At 47.4% G+C, this 21,048-nt stretch overlaps 2 protein-coding genes across 2 annotated transcripts in view; both read right to left on the bottom strand.

Annotated features, from left to right (window-relative positions):
• LOC149350366 (protein O-mannosyl-transferase Tmtc3-like) overlaps positions 1-21,048 on the bottom strand; it is a 359,942-nt gene that overhangs the window by 42,274 nt on the left and 296,620 nt on the right. Inside the window, exons 13-20 of the mRNA XM_089579380.1 lie at positions 16,924-17,061; positions 15,257-15,350; positions 14,509-14,646; positions 13,224-13,306; positions 13,067-13,139; positions 12,461-12,547; positions 11,027-11,100; positions 8,829-8,949 (exon numbers count right to left, since the gene is read on the bottom strand). Coding sequence (XP_089435506.1) covers positions 8,829-8,949; positions 11,027-11,100; positions 12,461-12,547; positions 13,067-13,139; positions 13,224-13,306; positions 14,509-14,646; positions 15,257-15,350; positions 16,924-17,061 — 808 coding nt within the window. The remainder of the gene's footprint in view (positions 1-8,828; positions 8,950-11,026; positions 11,101-12,460; positions 12,548-13,066; positions 13,140-13,223; positions 13,307-14,508; positions 14,647-15,256; positions 15,351-16,923; positions 17,062-21,048) is intronic.
• LOC149350367 (uncharacterized) lies at positions 5,969-6,991 on the bottom strand. Its single transcript, XM_089582453.1, has one exon. It carries the CDS (start codon positions 6,989-6,991, stop codon positions 5,969-5,971), a length of 1,023 nt encoding a protein of 340 aa, XP_089438579.1.

Here is a 21,048-nt window from a genome sequence, read left to right as displayed (position 1 = left end):
GCCAAAGTCTCTGAAGGCGATGTACCGCAGCCAGCTAGGGCCACAGGAACCCTTAGGGCTGACCTGAACGTACTCACCAAAAGGGTGAAAAACATAGAGATTAAGGTAGGCAACCTAGAGGAGCAGGAAACTTAGAGCCTAACGTTGATGCTTTAACAGTGGAACTTACAACGTTCCAAACAGAATTTATGGCTGTGTTTAAACAAGTGATGGAGAAGCTGACTGCACTGGGGAACGGCTTATCATCATTACAGCAAAAAGTGGGTGAACAATATGGCCCTCTCGCAACAAATAAAAATATGGCAGTGGTATTGCAGATGCTTAAGACGCAAACGGTGGAATCTGCAATTTTACATTAAAGCACGACAATGTCCATCGGACATAATTGCAATGCAAGAAGCTAGTGGCGCGGTCAGATCCCGGGCTAAAAGGCATATCTACCACCAGGATAAGATGCTGGCACAATCACGGGAAGCACAAGCTTCAAGGCAAGACTACGTCCTCTTTGAGATTGTCCCCAAGAAACGAGGAGATATAAATTTGTTTCTGCTTAATGTATACAGCCCACCCAAGAATAAGGCCACTGGTTTATCAGAGTTACTTATCAAGACTTTGAAACTAGCCGCTCAAGCTCAGATATTAACAGTAGGGGACTTTAACGCCCCACACCCAGAATGGGGATACACTAGAGCTAGCCCCAAAGGCAACAGAGTATGGGAAGCCGCCTAAAACTTGGGCCTAACTGTCCTGAACTACCCTCAAGACAGCACGAGACTATAGGCAACATCGTATGTACAGACGCCTCGCCAGACCTCACCCTGGTCAGGAACATACGAAATGGAAAATTGACTAACACACGACTAGGTAGCGACCATTACATTACACCAACCACCTTTGAGAGAACAAAGCATAAACCAGTCTTGAACAAAGTAAAAATTACGGACTGGGAAAAACTCGGAGACTTAAGAAAAAACAGACGCAGCAATTGAAAACCTCAGGGACTGAGTAGAGCCGCTAAAAAGAGATATTAAAGCTACCACCGCTGAAATGGCCATGAAAGAAGAGGCAGAAGTCACTGAATCTAGGCTATTGCACATGTGGCAAGCACATTTCAGCTAGCAGAACCGCTGGAAGACGAATAAATGCAACAGAACTCTTAAAAAGAGATTAGCGCAATTACAGAGACAAATTTAAACATATACTCTAGAGTTTTAATACCAACAATGATGGCAGATTTGACCGCATGAATGGTCAGCATTGGTAAAAGAAGACTTGGCATCTGCTCAGACACCTTCTTGACCCTACACAGACCACATCAACACAACCGAGTCAACTGATGAGATTAGTGCAGCTTTCAGGGACTTGGACGCGGGGTCAGTGCGAGCTCTCACTGATCTCATGAACAAGTACTAGTGAGAAGGCACCATTCCTCAAGAATAGAAACTTGCAAAGATTACATTCCTCCCGAAGCCAAGCAAGAAGTGTATGCAGAATCTACGCCCAATCTCTTTGACATCCCGCTTGGAAAAATTAATGGAGCGTATAGTTCCCAACCGCCTACAAGAATACGTAGAGGACAATAACTTACTTCCAGGCTCCATGCGAGTCTTCACGGCTAATCGTTCCACCCAAGATGCTATGCTGCAACTCAAGGCAGACATAATGGACACGGAAACTGTCAGAGGAACTAAAGCCATATTAGGCTTGGATTTAAACAACGCTTTCAGTAACGTCGCGCACGATGCTATCTTCAGAAATCTCCCGGATATTAAGCCAGGGGAAAAAAATTCAATAACTAAGTCGTTTTTCAGTAACAGAACGGCAGAACTAACAGCTGGAAAGATCAAATCACATTCCATATCACTAGGAGGTAAAGGAACGCCTCATGGTTCAGTCCTGCACCCCTCCTTTTTAACCTCTCACTAATCTAAACTCCTCCCAAATTAAGTGCCATTCCGGGGCTGCAACACACGTTCTAAGCAGATGATATCACTTTATGGACCACAAATGGCAGCGATGGTCAGATAGAGGATACCCTGCAGCAAGCTTTAGAAACAACAGAGGACCTGGCGGGTAAAGCAGGGCGAACCTTCTCGCCCTCCAAGTCCGAATTATTCGCAATCAGAGACACACCAAGAGGCCGTCGAGTCAAAAATTATAAACCTCCGTCTCCATTTAACATACGGGTGGAAGGGCTCACTGTAGAGGAAGTTCAAACTAAGAATCCTGGGACTTCTCCTTCAAACAGGAATAAGGAGGAGACATTAGAAAGACTCAAGACAGCCGCCAACTCTACAGTAAGACTAATCAGACGAATTGTCAACAAAAGGACGGGAGTGAAGGAGAAAGAACTCTGCAGAATATTAGAGGCATTTGTACTAAGCAGGCTTGTCTACGCACTCCAATACCTAAAATTAGACGGCACTGAAAAAAGCAAAGTAGAGGCTATAATTAGGCACGCATGCAAGGTTGCCTTAGGGCTACCGAACTCTACCTCCACGGAAAGAATCCTGGGCCGGCCTAGGAGTACGCAACACCCTAGACGAGCGTAAGGAAGCCCACTCAACAATGCAGCGAGGCCGGCTTTCCCGCGCCAAAGCAGGAAGGGCCATACTAGATCGCCTAGCACTGGGTATCGTGCTGCCACCGCTAGATACAAAGACACAAATACCGAAACGCGTCGCTCAGGATATACGAGTCACGCCACTACCAAAGAATATGAATCCTGCCAACCGCGAGGGGAGAAGGAAAGCAAGGGCAAAGTTAAGCTCTACACAGAATGTACAGCCAACATGAACAAGCGGTATATGTAGATGCCGCAGAATACCCACAGAAACAAGCATTCGCACTAGGGGTGATGGACACGCCAGGCAGACTGATTGTCTCCGGCACTACTGAAACGAGATCCTCAGAAACGGCGGAAGAGGCGGCTATCGCCCTTGCCATCAATAACTCCAACGGTGATATTACACGAAGCGACTCTAAATTCGCCGTGAGAGCAGAATTTCTCAGGCAGCAATGAACATATCGGGTGAACTAAAAAACTGAGAACTATTGAGTTGATAAGGGTCCCGGCTCACTCGGGGATTCCTAGTGACGAAGCGGCACACAACAAAGCTCGGGTATTCGTGAGCCCAATACGAAAAGTGGTAGTTACTGAGAGTTTATCCAAGGACGGCCTAGCATCATATCACGACATTACTAACGATTTTAAACTAGAAAGAAGGATCTTCTATCTCCAGACAAAAACTTAGATAAGGAGCAGGAGACCACCTGCTGGTGACTCCAGACGCGATCCTTCATGACTCCTTACTATGAAAATTCTCTCCCGGTGATTAAGACGCTGAATGTACTCTGTGGTGAAATCGGCACTTAAGATCACGTATTGTGGAACTGTAAACAGGTGCCGCCGCCGGATATCTCTAATACAAGTTCCTACTCTCGAGCAATGGGAGGCCGTGTTGGTCAGCTCTGACCTGGGCGTTCACACCCGGGCCACTTAATGTGCTGTACAGGTCGCTGTTTGCCGTGGGCTGATAGCCACCTAGCACGGATCACCTGCATTTGCGATTTCTGACAAAATAAATAAATAAACGGGACATACGAACCAGGGAGCGGTGGCTCTCGATAATAGCCCACCTGTAGTCATGCGGTTCAGGTGGGGGTGAAAGTACGCCCTCGCGTTATTTCGTTCTCTGAATGATACAGCAATCCAATTTTCGGTTTCGCTGCCCAGCTCGCCTCGCAGCTCTTTAAACGGCAGTTTTGGCAGGCCACCACCCTGAGCCAGGATAGGCAGAAAAGCTAGCGAGTGGTGGGAGAGCGGGCGCTTGGATTGAGGCAGGAAAGGGTTTTATTCTGCATTTTCGGCTGATATGACAGGCATTGAAATTTTACAAGGCTGTTGTCTCCTCGATTTGGCTGCACTTTCTGCACCAGTTCAGGCGGCATTGCACTCACGCCCTCGATTTGCCAGTGAAGATTGCACTTGGGCACTCTATCTGACGTAGTGTTGCACGAGTTCTCCTGCACGTTTGCACTAGCCTCCCGGCGAGTTCTCTTCTCTTGCAAGTAGTGCAAGGTGCTTAGCGCTCTCTGTAGCAGACGGCTCCGTTGCCACGCTTGTTATAGTGAGCGGCGTTGAGACCATGGTCGAGACAGCTGCTTCTCAAGGTCGCGGGATCGAATCCCGGCCGCAGTGCATGCATTTCGACGGAGGCGAGTTGTAAAAACGTCCGTGCACTGTGCGATGTCAGTGCACGTTAAAGGTGGTCGAAAGTAATCCGGAGCCCTCATTTACAGTCTCTCTTTTGCAGCTTTGGGACGTTTACCTGCACATGCCATACCGTTTTATCAGAGAAAAGCTGTCTAAGAAGAAAACAGTGAGCTGTTGGGAGAAAAAAATCATTGGCCGTACTAAGCACACTCGAGCTATTACACGAGCGCAAGTACAGGAGCACACAGGACGCTACAGTGCTTGAAATTACAAATTCATGCGCATAGCTCCAAGGGACGATGGAAATATTACAGGCGCATAGCGAGACGCCGCGCAGTCCTCGCAAAGCTATGGGTCAGGAGGGCAGACGGCGCAGGGGCACCAGCCATGTCACCAGAGTCTTCGCTTTCCTCCCACGCAAGTTAACTGCAGCGAAGCGGTGAGCGTGGGGCGGTGCATAAGCGATGGTACCTCGAATAATGTGCGGCCGCCGTATACCATCAGTGCCTGCAAGCGACCAGGGCTAAGGCAGCTGCTCACGTGGCCGGCTTGCATGTAAAGCTGCAGTTCAACAGAGCTTAGTGTAAGCAAAATGAGCTGCTGCAAAGTGAAATTCGCTGAATAACATAAAGGTTTCAGCACGCCTATCGGAAAGTTAGCCCTTGCTCGATGACGCAGGAGTTGCTGCATTCAATATTAAAGATAGAGAGAGAAGGTAGACCGCTCTGCGTCCGGTCAACAACTTTACTGCGCTCAGAATGATCAACTAACTGCATTCCAAATACATTTCAAATGAATGGCATTCCATTTCATGGCAGGAAGAAGTTCATTGGCAGTGGAAACGCAGATCAACTGCCACTGCGCCTTCAAAGCAACCGAAAATGTCCTCCGCGTCAGCGGGTAGAGTCAATGCGTCGACTGTGTCATACGCAATCTGGCTCCCGGGCACAAAGTTTTGATAGCTAATGACGGCTGGTATGCTACAGAGCACGTTGCTGCGCAGTGCTAAACTCTCCCGCCTTATAAGCGCCCTCTTAACTGCAGTCAGAATTCTGGCGCAAATGCACGAGGACAGCGGTGTTGACTCTGTCAACAGAACGTGGCCCATGAGTTCGGTAGTCATAGTTAAGCCACGAAGGAACGCGTGGTTATATTCACTAAATAATATCCATTTCTACCGGCAGCGCGGACGTTAAGATGCCAATGCTTAGCTGCATATTTACTAACTTGCGTTAATGCTTCTGAATAGATCGGAATATTAAATTTAGCAGTAGTTTGCCGACGACAAAGTCCTGATTATAGAGCCTCACGTTTGAGGCGATATTACATCTATCTTTCTCACAACGTCCCACCGATGTTCCTATCTTCCCACTTGCCATTCATGACCGGAAGTGGGAACTTTGGGGGCGACTCTGGTGGCGAGGCTACGGATGGCGATGGCAAGACGGACGAACACGGTGCCTTGAACATTGGGATCACTGTGCAGCCGCTGTACTCCTTCACCCACCCGTCAGTCGCGGTAGTATCTTGCACCCATAACGAAGATGAGGCAAGCTTGTGCCCCACCACCTCCTGCTGGCAGCCATCCTGCTGTAGCCTCCCTTTGACCTCGACGTCCCGCTGACCCTCAGCCGTGGTGCACCTGATGCTGTCGTGCTGCGCGGCTTCGTACCCGAGTTTATCCGGCTCTTCCTGGAGCACACGGAAGCCAGATGAACAATGCGCAGCACAAGCACCACCAGCGGGGTTTCATCAGAAGGTCAGGGAGACCAGCGGCAGTCCAGCAGAGAGCCTGCAGCTGGTGCACAAGTTCTTCCTCGTCTTCTCTGACGTCGGGGAGGGCAGACGGCGCAGGGGCACCAGCCATGTCACCAGAGTCGCCGTGGGACGGAAGACTCCAGCAGCATCCTGAGCTAGATCTTGGGGCAGGATGGCGAGTGCTTCTGCGCCTTCGGTGGTGCGGAGGTGTGATGGTGGAAAGGCTGTTGGTGTACACACAGGAGGGTTTTTCGATGGACAGACGACACCAGCAGCATCCTGGACGAGATCTTCCGGCAGGACCGCCAGTGGTTTCGAGTCTCTGATGTCGAAGCCGTATGAAGCGAGAGGACCCGGTGCCTCCAGAACGCTGTTCATCGCAGTTCCTTGGAGTCGACTGGCAGCGTGGTCGGGAACCAAAAGCATGATGTGGTCACCCTCGCAGCGATGACGTTGCAGACCATGTGCAACCAGTACCGTTGCGCGCCGCGTTTGGACAAGGGTGACGTGGTGCCCCGCGCCTTTTCCAGCTTCGACAAGCTGTCCATGCTGACCAGCGCGCACATCTATATCTCCAGGGAATTCCATTTGTTGGATTATTGCAAAGGTCAGGCTCTCGGTAGGACCATGGCGGCGCTTTGGAGTCTGAGGTCCTGGAGTGTTCTTCGGAGCACTGGTGAAAAGACGAACGCTGGTTACCTCTGCATGGAGGGGGCACGTTTCTTTGTGGGCGTCCAGCCGCTTGCCATGTAATAAACGGCCAAAAGGCTTGAAGAAATATCTACAGGGTGACCAAGATTGTTGCCGCTCAGTCCTGTTGCTGTGACGCGCTGTTGAAAAAAGGCGCGTGACAGCAGTCTTCCGTAGGGTAGGGACACTCCATCTGCAGGAACTGTCCTCGGCTCCTACGCAGCGCAATGTTCCCCCGGGAGCTCCGTGGCTGTGCGAAGTGGTGGCGTCATCCTCTCCGAAGGGCGCCAGCGCCGTCGGTTTCCCTTGATCATCGCGCTTAGGCATCACCTCCTCGTCCTGGACTGGGAGGCAGCCTCGGGCAACTCCGGTCACTGAAGGCAGCTGAGGCGCAAGCCTTGGCGGTCAGAGACAAGTCTTGGCGGGTGGACGTGATAGGTTCGTTCGGTGCCTTGCGCCGAGAGCGGCTCGAGGACACGTGTGGCGCGTGGCGCATGTGCTCTCATTATCTTTCTCTTCTACCGAGAAGCGTTGAGATGCCCGTCAGAGTTAGATTTCTCTGTTTTGTTATTATTTAGCTTAGTCTAACATGACCTTGCAAATCAACCAAGATAGTGTTTTCCACAAGGCGAGGAAAAAATGAGAAAGTCCTTGTACAGAGTAGTTGAATGGAACTAATTGCAGAAGTAATCAGTGATTTTGTTTTAGATTTAACGCGTAAAAGTAATTTATCACACGATTAGCTTGTTTGCTGGGAGTCGTAATTCAGTAATCAAGGCTATGTCAGGAATGTGCGAATTTGCATTATTGTAACCGCTGCCCCGACTGCGCCGTCTTCGTCCTCAGACAATATACTAGAAACTGTTTATGAAAATCGTCTTAGTTTAGCACCTGCGCTTTTGGCTGTATTGCACAAGTGCGGAGTACATCCGAACCTGCCTGCTGTTGCGGCTCAGTGCCTACGGCGCTGAGCTGATGAGTGCGAACTTGCGAGTTGGACCCTCGACCCTACCCCGCCTGTCGCATTCCGGTAGAAGCGATCGAAATGGGAAAACTACCGTTTACCGAAGTTTTGATGTCCGCTAGAGAATCATAGGCGATCAAAATCCTTTCGAAGTCGTTTACCACGGTCTTTCTCACTTTCGCGATGATTGTATATGCATGGCCACACTTTACATTGCAAGCATGCTGCCGTGGGTAGGAGGCCAGGTAATTCGCGATATCCATGTGAGCATGGAAGAAGGTGAAGAGAATGAGGAAGAAGGTAGCCTCGGCGGAATACGTAAGTATGTTTCTCTATGACATGGGTACGTCCGTAGGCAAATCGTGGGAATGCATTTCTGCATCAAATCGTGGGAATGCATTTCTGCATCAAGTCCACGCAGCGCTTCGCGTGTATCTCGGGGTGGGAGTTTTTACTCACTACATTCTACGACGCCGGTGGTAACGTAAATTCGAAGGGTTTTCTAGGAAAAGGACGGCTTCCCTGGCACTTCCCCTGACATAGTCCTGGCACTTTTCAACTACGTGATATATAGCGTGCCGCGAATTTTTGTAGCGTTTGTTTGTTGTGTTTATTTGTTCATGCTTCAAGGCTGCCGGCACGCCGCTTTATCGCTTCATTTGTGACGCAAGACGCGCCTAGAATTATCTCGTTGATCGCATCCAGGCGGAGCCGATTCTACTTTGTGCCAGAATGTTCTAGTAACTTCCCAAGCTTTATCTCGAATGTTCGCTATCAGCTTTAAAAAGAGCACGGCCGTCAGCGGCGGGCATTCTGTTCGACGACCGCCGAGCGCGCTAGTTGCTACGCCGCCGCCGAGTGATTCAGTTCTCTGCGGGAGGAAGTCAGCCCAAATAGTTTCGTTTCGAAGACATTCTAGCTGTTTTTCTGTTCGCCGGACTTTAGTCACTACTAAGTGACATCAAATCAAATTTCTGCATCAAATCGTGGGAATGCATTTCCGCATCAAGTCCACGCAGCGCTTCGCGTGTATCTCGGGGTGGGAGTTTTTACTCACTACATTCTACGACACCGGTGGTAACGTAAATTCGAAGGGTTTTCTAGGAAAAGGACGGCTTCCCTGGCACTTCCCCTGACGTAGTCCTGGCACTTTTCAACTACGTGATATATAGCGCAAAGTGCGGCTCCGTTTGGGCTCACCAGCACGGCCTTGCGTAGCCAGTTCTCGGCGGCGACGGGGTCCTTCTTGTCAAGTGCCAGCATGGCCAGGTGAAAGTAGGCCCGCTCGTCTCTCTTTCCACTGTGCACAACCTTCTCCAGCCTGTAAGCAGAACGTGCAAGGAGATTAGAGATCCTGAGACCAAATTTATATCATGTAAAGTGTGTAGAGATTTGCGTGGACAAGCCCATCATCGAAAGAAACGCCGAATGAAGGTTTGTTACATAATGGGAAGGATGAGGAGAATAGATTGTGTAGTCATACGTGATAGCACAAATCACAAGCCTGACCGAGGTTCAGGCGCGGTTTCAGATTTTGATTTGCGCTTCGGGCACCACTAAAGGTACGCTTTGAATTAATTTTTGGCAGTTTGATAGTCTTGAACCTAAACGCTATTCGCCACCTTTTGCTTCGGTCTACAGAACAAAAACTTTTGAATTATACCCTCTTAGTTTATTTCGGGACCATCAGTACGTTTAGCAGACTGCTATAACTGCAGGTAGAGTCGGTCCTACAGGCCACACGCGATGCCTAAGTCAAGCTACTGTTATGAGAACAAAAGTAACTGCGCAAAAGGACGGGACAAGAGAAAGAGAACCCCACGGGACAAACGCAGACTGACAACTGATTTATTCCACCTACTCCTCTTTCCTTCAGCAGCAAAGCGCATGCGCACCAACCACAAAAACAAAAAACAGAAGCGACACTCATCTCGTGGAATCAAGGAACTCGAACTCCTTGCGGTACAGGTGTACTGAAGCATCGCTAATGCACTTATCAGGCCCTAACCTCGCGATTTCCAAGGCCTCGATAATTTCTCGCTCTTTCTTATCCCTCGAGCGTCCGATAATCTTAGTCCTATCGAAAAGCGGATTACAATCTCTGTCAGCTACTGTTCACTTTAAATATTTGCACTGCACAAAATTCATTTTCAGATGCCGTTTTATTTTAAGGAAAGTTTCACAATTAATATTTGGCATGTTTTCACTGCCTGCATAGCATTATAAGGCGTTGTACTGCACACTGTTAAAAACAAGAGGCAGGGTATTAGTACTGCGCACTATTAGAAACAAGAGGCAGCGTATCAGAATCAGGTTTTGCTCAACCAAAGCTTGCAGACCTTTCCTCAAATCACTAATCAGGTAGGTACAGTGAGAAGAAATTTGTTGATGAAATCAAAGGATCCCTGCACCCCGCCGCGGTGGCTCAGTGGTTACGGCGCTCAACTGCTGACACGAAAGACGCGGGTTCGATCCCGGCCGCGGCGGCCGAATTTCGATGAAGGCGAAATTCTAGAGGCCCTTGTGCTGTGCGATGTCAGTGCACGTTAAAGAACCCCAGGTGGTCGAAATTTACGGAGCCCTTCACTACGGCGCCCCTCATAGCCTGAGGTGTTTTAGGACGTTAAACCCCAATAAACTAAACCAAACCAAAGGATCCCTGCAGTCAAAGTGCGAAAGTAGAAAAGGCACTATGCCTCCTGTGGGCGCTCGAACCCCGAATTGCGCTGCGTCAATATCATTGTTTGATCCCAATTAGAATCAAGATAGGGGGAAGGAGCAAAACGAAAATTAAGGGGACTCCTAATGATTATTACCTGTGAAAATGCAATAACATACGCCTATTACTGGACTGGCAATGCACTATGAGATACATGAAGGCATTGTGCACATATGGGCACCCTCTCCAGTTGCGGGGATTTTCCACAGCTCGCAACGGCCTTTCTTCGGGCTCCATGCCAACGGAGAGCTTGGCGCATCCGCATATGGTCGAGCGCAGCCGCTGCCAGCCGTCTGAGCCGCTGCAAGCCTCCGCTGATCACATGGTGATTGACGTCACGCTCCTCTCAGCCAATGAGAATTAAGTGATAAAAGACGGTCACATCTATTTTTTTTTCTTTTGCCGATGAGGCTTCCATCGCTTTCGCAATAAAAACAGCAACGACAAGATAAAGCAGTCATGGTGGCGTGCATACTGATAACAGGTGAGCTCTGCAAAGCATGGCTAAACAGAAGAGATGGAAGTATTTAAACATGTAAATATATAAAGATATGAAACACTCGACTTTGTGACCTATGTACACCGTACTGGAATGCATGCATACTTGAAAGAAATAAAGGAGAGAAAAAATAAAGGCTATAATTGTAGAACCTAAGACATGCATGCCTTATCATGTTACCTTTCATTCGCCATCTTCTTTTGGCTTGCGGTTCCTGCTTCCTGAAGCAGCAAAGCAGAATTGAGGAGGGCATGCTGAAAGAAGAGGGACAATACGGGCTGGTTGGTACATATTGATGGAAAAGAAGTAATAGCGCTTTTTGAATGCATGACAGAGAACGAGACAGACACATGCGCTGCGCAGCTGTTTGTCTTGTTCTCTGTCCCGTAATAAGAAAATCGCTGTTATTTTTTTGGTGCTGCAAGAACGGGGGATACTTTGTTTTAATCGTCGTGCAGGAAATGAACACCGCACAGCTACATTCCATACCACGGTGCTTTTCACTACTACTAATATTTCGTTCTTCTTTCAAGTGATATATTTCTACTTTTCAGGATGTTCAGTGCTGCAGGCTGCCCGTTTCTGAAGGTGAGTAGGAGGTGTTACATGCCGTTCAAATGCTTTATGGGCTCAACCTATACCACGACGGCAAAGGAGTAAGTAAGCAGAGCCAGATAATTATACTGAGCACTAATAAGAACTAAGCTCTTGAGAGGAAGGGCAGAGAAGCCCTACTAAACGGAACAGCTGCAGAAGTCGCCATGTTTTTCATGGAGTGCATTCTGCGACACGGCGCCCCCGATGTTCTCATCGCGGACAGAGGAGAAGCGTTCACGGCGGAACTGACGCAAGCCATCTTCCGCTACAGCCAAACAAGCCACCGGAGGGCAACTGCATACCATCCGCAGACAAACGGACTGACGGAACGCCCGAACAAAACCATCGCTGACATGCTCGCCATGTATGTCGATATCGAACATGGGACCTGGGACGTCATCCTGCAGTGCAGGAGAACACCCAGATGACGCCGTTTAGGCTCGTCCATGGAAAACAGGTCACGACCACGCTAGGCGCCATGCTGTTCAACGTTACCGAAGAAGATAACGTCGACGTCGCCGCACTTGCTCAGTGACCAAATTTTCTGCTCGTTTCTTGCTGAGATTGTCTATGTTTCATGTCTTATCCTTCTGGTTGTCTTTGATGCCTTGAGTATATTTAGCGATGTGTCAGAGCAATAAAATTTCAGTTATTAGTCAGCGCCTGTGTCTCGTCTCCCCTTTCTGCATCCTTGGTGAAGTTTGCGCTGTTTTCGTCTGATGGAAAACCAACTAGCTCGTGATGTGTTCTTCAAGTTCGCTATCATCTTTCAATTAAGCACGACCGAGAATGACGGGCATTCTGTTCGACGACCGCCGAGCATGCTTGTTGCTTTCGTCTCCGCCGAGTCATTCAGTCCACTGTGGGCGCAGGTGAACGCAATAAGCAGTTTCCTTTTAGAAGAACCGTTTTGGCTGTCTCCCTCACTGCTTCGACTGCCCTTACCACTACGCGACAATAGTAACAAGCAGGAGATCACAAAACAATTGGCGAATGCAGCAATAGATACCAACACACCTCGTGGTCAGGATCAAGCTCTAGAGCCCGATTGAACAACGCCATGGCTTCGTCGTTGCGGCCTTGGTCCATGAGAATGACTCCCAGCTGTTAAGGAAAGAAAGAAACCAATGAACTACGGGAAAAACGTAGCAAACATTGTACTATAATGTGCGAGACTCGCTTGTGTGTCATGTAAAGGTAGAAAATGGCCTGCATGTCCATGAACTTCGCAACGCGAAAGGATAAACGGTAGTTCGCTCTGCCTGGCTCAGGAAAAAGCGACTGAGTCTGCGCGTCTGTCAGAAATGCCAAAGGAAGTATCGAATTTGCACGTGACTTGCACGTGACGGACTGAGCTTGCATAGTGAAATCTGACCCAGTCACACTCTACTAAGTATAATTTGTAGTTTCTGCTCATTTTAAACAAAACACAAAAATAAATACAGATAAACTCAGATGAAAACTAACAAGGAAGAGAGACAGATGGCACGCACACTTATCGCCTTTGTGGTGTCAAACACACGTTCTTAAGTTCGTGAAGGCCTAGCATTTGACCATGAAAATATTCGGAGAAACCGGAAACAGAAGAATATTCTATACAATAAGCCCGTTTAGAATACTCACGTTGTAGTACAAGTCTGGGTTGTTCTCATCTAATTCTAAAGCTCTTTCGTACATAGCCTCTGCTTCTTTTGTTCTGCAAGAAAAAGGAATTCATTGAAAGGTCTCACAGAAGGGTGCGAGCAACAATAGAAAAGCTCATTAGTGTGTTTCCTCTCACCTATTCATGCGAAGCAGGAAATCTCCCCTGTTTAAGTAGGCGTCAGTGAAGTCAGACCGAAGACTGATTGCCTGTTGGTACAGCTGTAACGAAGCGCATACACGATAGGTCTTACGAGCGCGCGGTTAAACATGCACGAACATGAGGACATTAGGTATAAGCAAAAGTGAGAATTAGAGTCGAATGATGTGAAATGTATCTCTGCCAACTAAACAATAAAAAATAAATTATGTGCAAGGGACGTGCATTTCACTCTCGTAAACTGTGCTTAAAGTCACAACGCCACTATTTCGAAGACAAACAAGAAAGTATTATACTGGAATAAAAATACTTGAAATTTTTAAACATAAATATGCTACATACCTTTTATATTTTATCTTCAGCAGACATTATATCTAAGGGCATGCGAATAGTAATTTTTCAAAACCGAATCGAATGCGAATCGAATATTTTCCCCAATACTCGGGACTTGCGCGAATAATAGTATTGAACGAATAATCTTGCGAAGGTGCTATGGACGGCGCTGTAGTACTGCGCTATAACTTATGGAGGTATAACTATAGCTGTAAAAAGATGCAACACTGATAAACACCAGGGGGTGCGCGATACTAAGTCAGTATATTAACTCTGTGACCGTCATATGTCATACGTATGAAAAAATTGCACTTAGCTCCTGGTGCCGACAGCGTTAAACTATAGCGCCCCGTCTTGTAGATGAGACGGACAAGCGCTATGTAAAATAATGGATTCCGAGATCGAGAATCAATGCAGGGTTTGCTACACCTGCTCGAGCCCTGCCGAATCGCCCAATCTTGGAAGGCACGTATGGGCATTATGAACGCCGTCACACAAATGGACGCGCCGTGGCACTCAACTCTTCGTCCCGAGCAGACCGGTCGCGGCAGCGTACACTGTGCGGCGTCGGAGTAAGCCACGTGCTTGAAACAGTCGCTGAAGAAAACTACGTCGAACTCTATTCGAACTTCGTGCAAATTATTCGAACACTGTTCGAAAACTTAAAAACACATTCGATTCGTTTGGAGTATTTTTGAAAGCACACTATTTCATTCGTTCAGCGAATCGAGTAGGAGGATGCTCCTTTCGCTATTATCAAGTTTCGAATATTCGCAGATCTCTAACTGTATCTAACAAAAAACAAAAGGAGCATTTTCGAGCAACATTTCCGAGATGCCTCAAGCGGCTTTCATCGAAGAGACAGCAACAACGGCGACAGAAGTACTGCTAAAATTTGGGGCAAAGTGTTAGTGCGTGTGTACGACCTTACCTTGTCGGCTTCTTCCACCCGACTGCTGTTTTGTGCTATCAAAAATGCGAAGTTGAGGTACACTTGAAGGTGACTGGAAGTGACCCGCGCAAGGCTTGGGGACTGGCTGGACTCGGGCTTTGGCAGAAGGCTGAGGGCCTGGAGGAAGCGTGAGTGAAAGCTCACAGTGACCATGCATTGGTGATATAGAGAGCGCGCGTGCGCGTGGGTTGTAGAAATGTAGAACGAAGGACGGGACAAAGTCGGGTGAAAGGAAAACTAATGTCGCACGGAATAATTGAGTACCCGCCTATGTAGTTATATCCGATCGTTTGCATGCTCAACCTAACTGGCCCTCGATTTCAAATCATGTTCGGTCACTTATTATCGACCCGACCGACCAAGGCACATTTGTTTTCTTTGCAGATGGAAGCGAGACGCAAAGTTTAAATGAAATCCTAATAAGGCGCCCACATGGCACTTAGACAAGACGAACACGTAGTTGGGCTAATTGGTGCATATGAATACACAAAAGACGACCACTTGTCCTGTCCGGTCTTTGTGTATTCACGTTGGACTGAGACAAGCTTAACAAATCGGACATTTATTTTAAATGTGCGAGAGGAGTTTACAATGTGGGGAAAAATACTCAAGTTGCCAAAGTCGCCAAAAGAGTAGGTGGCTATAAAATCTATTTTTGCGGATACCACAAGGCTGACGAATGATGCCTACTCGATACTGAATGGAACATGAAAGATCATACCCTTACCTTCACGAAGGCAGCTTCAGCTTTTTCGTAGTGACGCATCGTCGTCAGCACTCTGCCTAGATTAAGATGACCCCGAATGTCGTCAGGCTCAGCCCTGCAGCCAAAACATTTCATCCCGTCTATATATATAATGCTAATATATACCAGGTATGGGCGAAATGCGATTATTAAAACACAGCATAATTTTTCCGACCACAATTTACAGGACTGCACATCTCGGAGGACCCACAGATTCGAATTAAAGACACCGCGCACTACACGGCGGCGGCACCGATTTTCTCCGTCGCTATTCATGACAGAGCAGGTCATATCGTGCCTATACATCGTTCCTGAGGCGGTCGGGAATATCAGGAGACGCACACTGCGCGAAACCGCCACAGGTGGCAGTGGACACGGTGAATGGCTAAAACGGAAGAAGCGCAGCAGTGACGCAGGGCTTTACGAAGCAAGGTAGCATCTATCTGCATATCCCTGCTGGCTTGTAAAGGTTAGGAACGCAGTACGCTAGCAGTGACCGCAAAAAATACGGAGAATAGTTTTACTGCGCGAAAAAGGTTTCTGTAAAAAAAAATCCCCGAGAACGCTCCTTCTGCATCATCCCAGACGGTTTGTTGAGAGTAAAGTGTTGACTAAAAATGAGGAAACAGAATGAAATGGTGTGAATTCAGTCTTAGAGGGAGTCTGCGAGTGGGCTGCGCGTGCCTCAAGCCAGCACGCGGACAGCCGCACGCCAGATAACAGATAGCGTAATTTTAGCGCTCTACACTTAAACTGACTGCGATGAACACCTGTGTTCAGCTTCAGCGAGATGTTGAGAGTGCAGCCATAGCCTCTCTAAAGCGAAGCCGTGGTCATGACTCAAATTAGCAGCAGTGGTAGCTGCGGCGAAGCTGAAAATAGCCCGCTCGCGCACGTGTGGTTGCCGCCGTGCTATTGTAATGTTGTCAGGTGTTGCACGATGGCACTAACTCTAATCAACGTTCAAATGGAAACGATCACTAGGCCTTCGATTTTTTCCTTTCACGCAATAATCAAAAGAGCGATCGGTATGCGACACTAACGTCATTGCAGAGTAGCTGGGCCACTTTCTCTGGGCCACTTTCTCCAATCCATTCGTTTCCGATTAAAACCCTTAGCTCATGGGAGGTGCCCTGCAGGAGCACTTGGTCCTTGAATTTATAATTACTGTGAGACTTAAAGAGAGGAACAAAAGAAATTATTGCCGATTACTATTAACCTATGTTGCTGACTCCTTTTTGATGAATCCTCGCAGGGGCCTGCATCGGTCTGCTGAACTCTTGATAGCTCCTTTCATCGTCCGAAAAGACGGCACAGATAGTAAACAGCATATGGGGCGTGCCACACTATAGCATCGCATTGATTCCTGCGCGGGAACCGTTATTGATCCATCTTCTGTCCGTAAAAAAAGACAGAAATAACAGCCGTTGGATGGGGTGACAAAGTAAAAATAAAGCTGCCAATCATTTCATATTTCAGTGTGAGCGTGAGCCTAGCTCTGAATAGAAACATCATTAAGCACAACTATGCGAGGTCCTCTGCAACTGGAAGGCTCGAAAAACTGCGGTTACGCTCACGGCGAGAACGACGTAAATTCACGAAGATGGCTGGAAACAATTTAACGGCAAACTCAAGCGAGTCATGGTTACCTGATCGCTCGAGTGTAGTGAGCGTGCGCTTCTTCATATGCTCCGGAGGCTTCCAAGACTTGCCCAAGATTGTTCAACATTTTTGCATTCCGCGGATTAACACGCAACGCTGACTGGTACAGGGCTTGTTCAGAAGACCTGGAAAAAACGAAAGCTCTGCAGTGAAAACTTAAGCCAAGTAAATTTCTTTTTTTTGAAGGCACAACTTTATTTTTTCCTGGCGCAAATGCTGCGCTAGTGGTACAAATGCAATTGCGTTATTAAAGGCACCGTTATCTGTCGGATTGAAACAGGTGCACTAATGCACGCCACATGAAGAAGTGGCTACATAAACTCTAACGCGAATGTCAGACCGGCGCTGCAATCCGCGTTACGCGTGCACGCCATAGTTTCATCTGCAGAATGCCCAGGCATCACGTAGTCTTTTCACAGTGATAATATCAGTCACGTTTCGTTACCGAACGACATACTCATCCTTTATTTCTGACACTTTCCAGGACGAAATCAAGAAAAACTTCTGTTTGGACTGCCGCCTCGATGGCTCAGTGCATGGTTAGCTGCTAACCCGAAAGACGCGGGTTCGATGCCGGCCACGGTGGTCGCATTTCGATGGAGGAGAAATGCTATAGAGGCCCTGCGGCGCTGTGTACTGCGCAATGTTAGTGCACATTAAAGAACCCCAGATGGTCGAAATTATCCAGAGCCCTCCCCTACGGCGTCCCACATAGCCTGGGTCGCTTTGGGACGGTAAACGTAATAAAAACCAAAACAAACACCATGCCTGTTTGAACTAACAGTATTACTAGATAGTGCTATGCATCTAACTTGCAAAAGTGCCATTCTTTCTTTGACCCACTCGCAGCCACAGCGGAGGGCAGCAGTCAGCAGGGCACAAAGTCGGTGGCTGCGGGTAAGCTGGAGACCTTTCGCACAAGAAAAATAAGTCATCCTTTTGCAGGCAATCTCAGGCTAGTGGTTATCAGCAGCATTGATGATTGATCGCCGATTAGCGAGTGGCGTGCATCGAAATGTCCACGAGGCGTGAGCTGCCATTTGCTATTGGTTCAACGAATCAGCACAGATACCTCCCAGAACAGAAGCGGCAAGTCTGTAATTGAAAACCACTGAAGGGGAATGCATTGAAAAGTTGGCAGGCAATGAAAAGCTTGTTCAAAATAACATATTCGCGACGTCGAACACTAATTACTCTATTAGAGTGCTTAAATGAACTAGACCGTAATGAAATGAAAATTCAAAAATTCTAATAATTCACTATTATGAAAAAACGTTAAAATTAAAGAGCACGTATCTTACTTTTTTCTTTTTTTATCGTGGGAAAAACACGCATCGAAAGTACTCAGAAATAGGCCCATAAGGAATTGCAAGTAGCACCGGGATAATGGTTCGCTTAGAATTCTAAGCTATGGGGGGAAGTATGTATAAGTATATGATGTGTGCTTTCGTAAGACTGTTCAAGTTTGTACTTAGTTTACTAGAAACACACGCCCTATTCTTCATTAAATAATAAAAAAAAGGTTTACACAAATAATCCACATAAAAAAAAGTGTTATTTCCTCTTGGATGATTGCGTTGCAACCCCGTAGAAAAGGCGACAAAAGAAAACGGTTGTGCCTCGAAAGGCTTTCTTACGGCTTCTTTTTTTTTTTTTTGCTTCGACAGGAAGAAAAGGCAGCCCTTCAGACGGATTAATAGGGGACATATTTGAACTTCGATAAAAGCACTTATCGCTTTTGCTACGGCTCTTCACGAAAGTCATCATCATCATCATTTATTAACCCTTAAGGGTCCCGTGGGGACATTACATAAGGGGGGGGGGATACAAGTGTCCGACGGTCATACATAAGAAAAGGCAAAAAAAAAAGAACAAGAAGAGAGAAAAAAAAGAATAAAAACTAGAAAGAAAGCTAGACAAAGCAAAACAGTAAACAAATTATGAAGTCAATCAAAGACAATGTGAGAAACAAGCAAAATAGTAAATACATTAATATAGTCAATCAAAAACAATGTGAAAACAAAAAACATACAGAAATACACACCACAGTAAAACAACGCGTCCAATAAAGCGATCATTTCGTAGCACATCGCAGCTGATACATGGAAAGTTTTATTTTTCTTGGAAATGGTCGATGAGTAGCTGTCTAAAGTTGGAAGGATTAGTTTCAACGACAATGTTTTCAGGTAAGTTATTCCAAAATTCGATCGCGCAAGGAAGAAACGATTTGTTGAATGCATTGGTGGAGCCGTGTAAGCGCTGAATGCTAAATGAATTATATAAACGGCGAGATGATCGTACCGGAGTGCGCAGAAGGTTTTCACGAAGTGCTGGAAAATTAAAGTACAGTTTGTGGAATAGGCAGAGGATTGAAATTTTTCGGCGAAGCGCTAATGATTTGAGACCGAGAGATGATTTCATGAGAGTAACACTGAGCCGAGGTGTGTACTGCGAGGTGATGAAACGTGCTGCCCGGTTTTGGATGGCCTCGAGTGAGTCAATAAGGTAGGCTTGGTGCGGGTTCCATATTGTTGAGGCGTATTCTAGTTTGCTGCGAATATATGTTCCATATGCTAGTTCTCTGATGGCTGGGGGGGACATGGCAAGTGATCTCCGGATGAATCCAAGTGACCTGGAAGCGCTAGCGCATAATTTTGTTATGTGATCTGCCCATGTTAGACTGGTCGTTATCTCAATGCCGAGGTACCTGTATGAATTAGTTTGAGACAAGGCTATGGAGTTCAGGGTGTATGGGAAATAAAGATTGGAGCGTTTGCGTGAAATGTGCATGAATTTACATTTTGAAACATTGAGCTGCATTAACCAGTCGGAGCACCACAAAAAGTGTTACAAAAGATATAAATTGTGCGTGACAAGGAAGAAGTAGCGAGCGCGTTGTATCAGCTACGCAACTGATGACGTCAGCAGTGAAAGTTATGGGGGAAAAAAAATACGGAAAGCAGTGCATTAACGCCAGGCTGCTTTATCCTCCAAAGGGAAACAAAAAAGAAAGGAATAAAGGAGGGCTAATGATGGGTGGTCCCTTTCTTCGCGCCGTCTCGATCAGCTCTTGCCGAGAAATACATTTTCTGCGCTACAAAAAAAAAAGAAAAAAGAAAAAGAGCCAAAGCAAGAAGATGTAGCCCAGGAGACAACAGGAACAGTCGGGGCAAAGGAGGAAAAGAGGACAAGAAGGAAAAAGTGTTTTCTCAATAATGATAATAATAAAACGCTGGAAGCAGCAGGAACCAAATGAAGGAGGAGGTATAGAAAAAAAAAGAAAAAGAACTCAAGGGACGAGCAAGGGGAACTCCTGATGCCGCTAAGTTTCGAGCACTGTGCGGCGCGGGTCCTCATACCGATCCTCACACGGCGGAAAAGTCTTGCGCTTATGTATTCCTGTCTGTCTAAACAAAGCCCCGCGTCGCCCACCCAGCGCGTAAGACAACAATAAAAAGGTAGCGAGGCGGGGAGCCTGCAAGAAGAAGAAGGAAGACGGCGCCGGCGCAGGAAGAAGGAAGTGTGTTCCAAAATGCTTAGGATTCCGCGAAAGATGACAATGATCGATTGTCCGGACCGGAGGCCTTCGATTTTGTGAAATCGATCCCCACGCTTGCATAATTCCTGGCCCACTCTTCTTCCCTCACCCTCTCTCCCCCTTTTTCCTCGCTCGTCGCCCTCTCCCACAGCGCCGCCGGCTAAGCGTCGCTTCTCTTTGTGATCCTCTCATCCGGCCACCTGGCCTCGGGCCACAGAAAGTCGCGCCGCTGTGTCTCCACCCTTCTTCTCAGTACTGGGCCAATTTTCAATGGAGATGACAACGAACACTAACAAAACCATGACGGGTTCAAAGAGCGGCGCCAGTGCAACAAAAGAAGGCCGGCAGAAGAAGACGAGCAAACAGGGATGTGAGGACGGAGGCCGAGGGGCCGGTAGAGGAAAGAACGGCTAGGCAACGTCACGTTACTTGAATCATGCCGCTCAAAAGCATAGAGAACCAGGGAAGTGATCCTGTTTTGCTGGCGTAACGACGGCATAAAATCACGGTGCTCTTTCATATCCTGGCTAGTTTGCGTCTTTCTTTTTTTTTTGTTATCACGTGTGCGTGCTCG

Source organism: Amblyomma mixtum, chromosome 3, assembly GCF_055824585.1.
Source record: "Amblyomma mixtum isolate Tamu chromosome 3, ASM5582458v1, whole genome shotgun sequence".
Taxonomy (NCBI): Eukaryota; Metazoa; Arthropoda; class Arachnida; order Ixodida; family Ixodidae; genus Amblyomma; species Amblyomma mixtum.
This window is presented reverse-complemented; position numbering and strand designations above follow the sequence as displayed.

Excerpts from the sequence above, each read along its gene's own strand:
- LOC149350367 (XM_089582453.1), bottom strand. The coding sequence starts at position 6,991 with ATGCCTAAGCGCGATGATCAAGGGAAACCGACGGCGCTGGCGCCCTTC.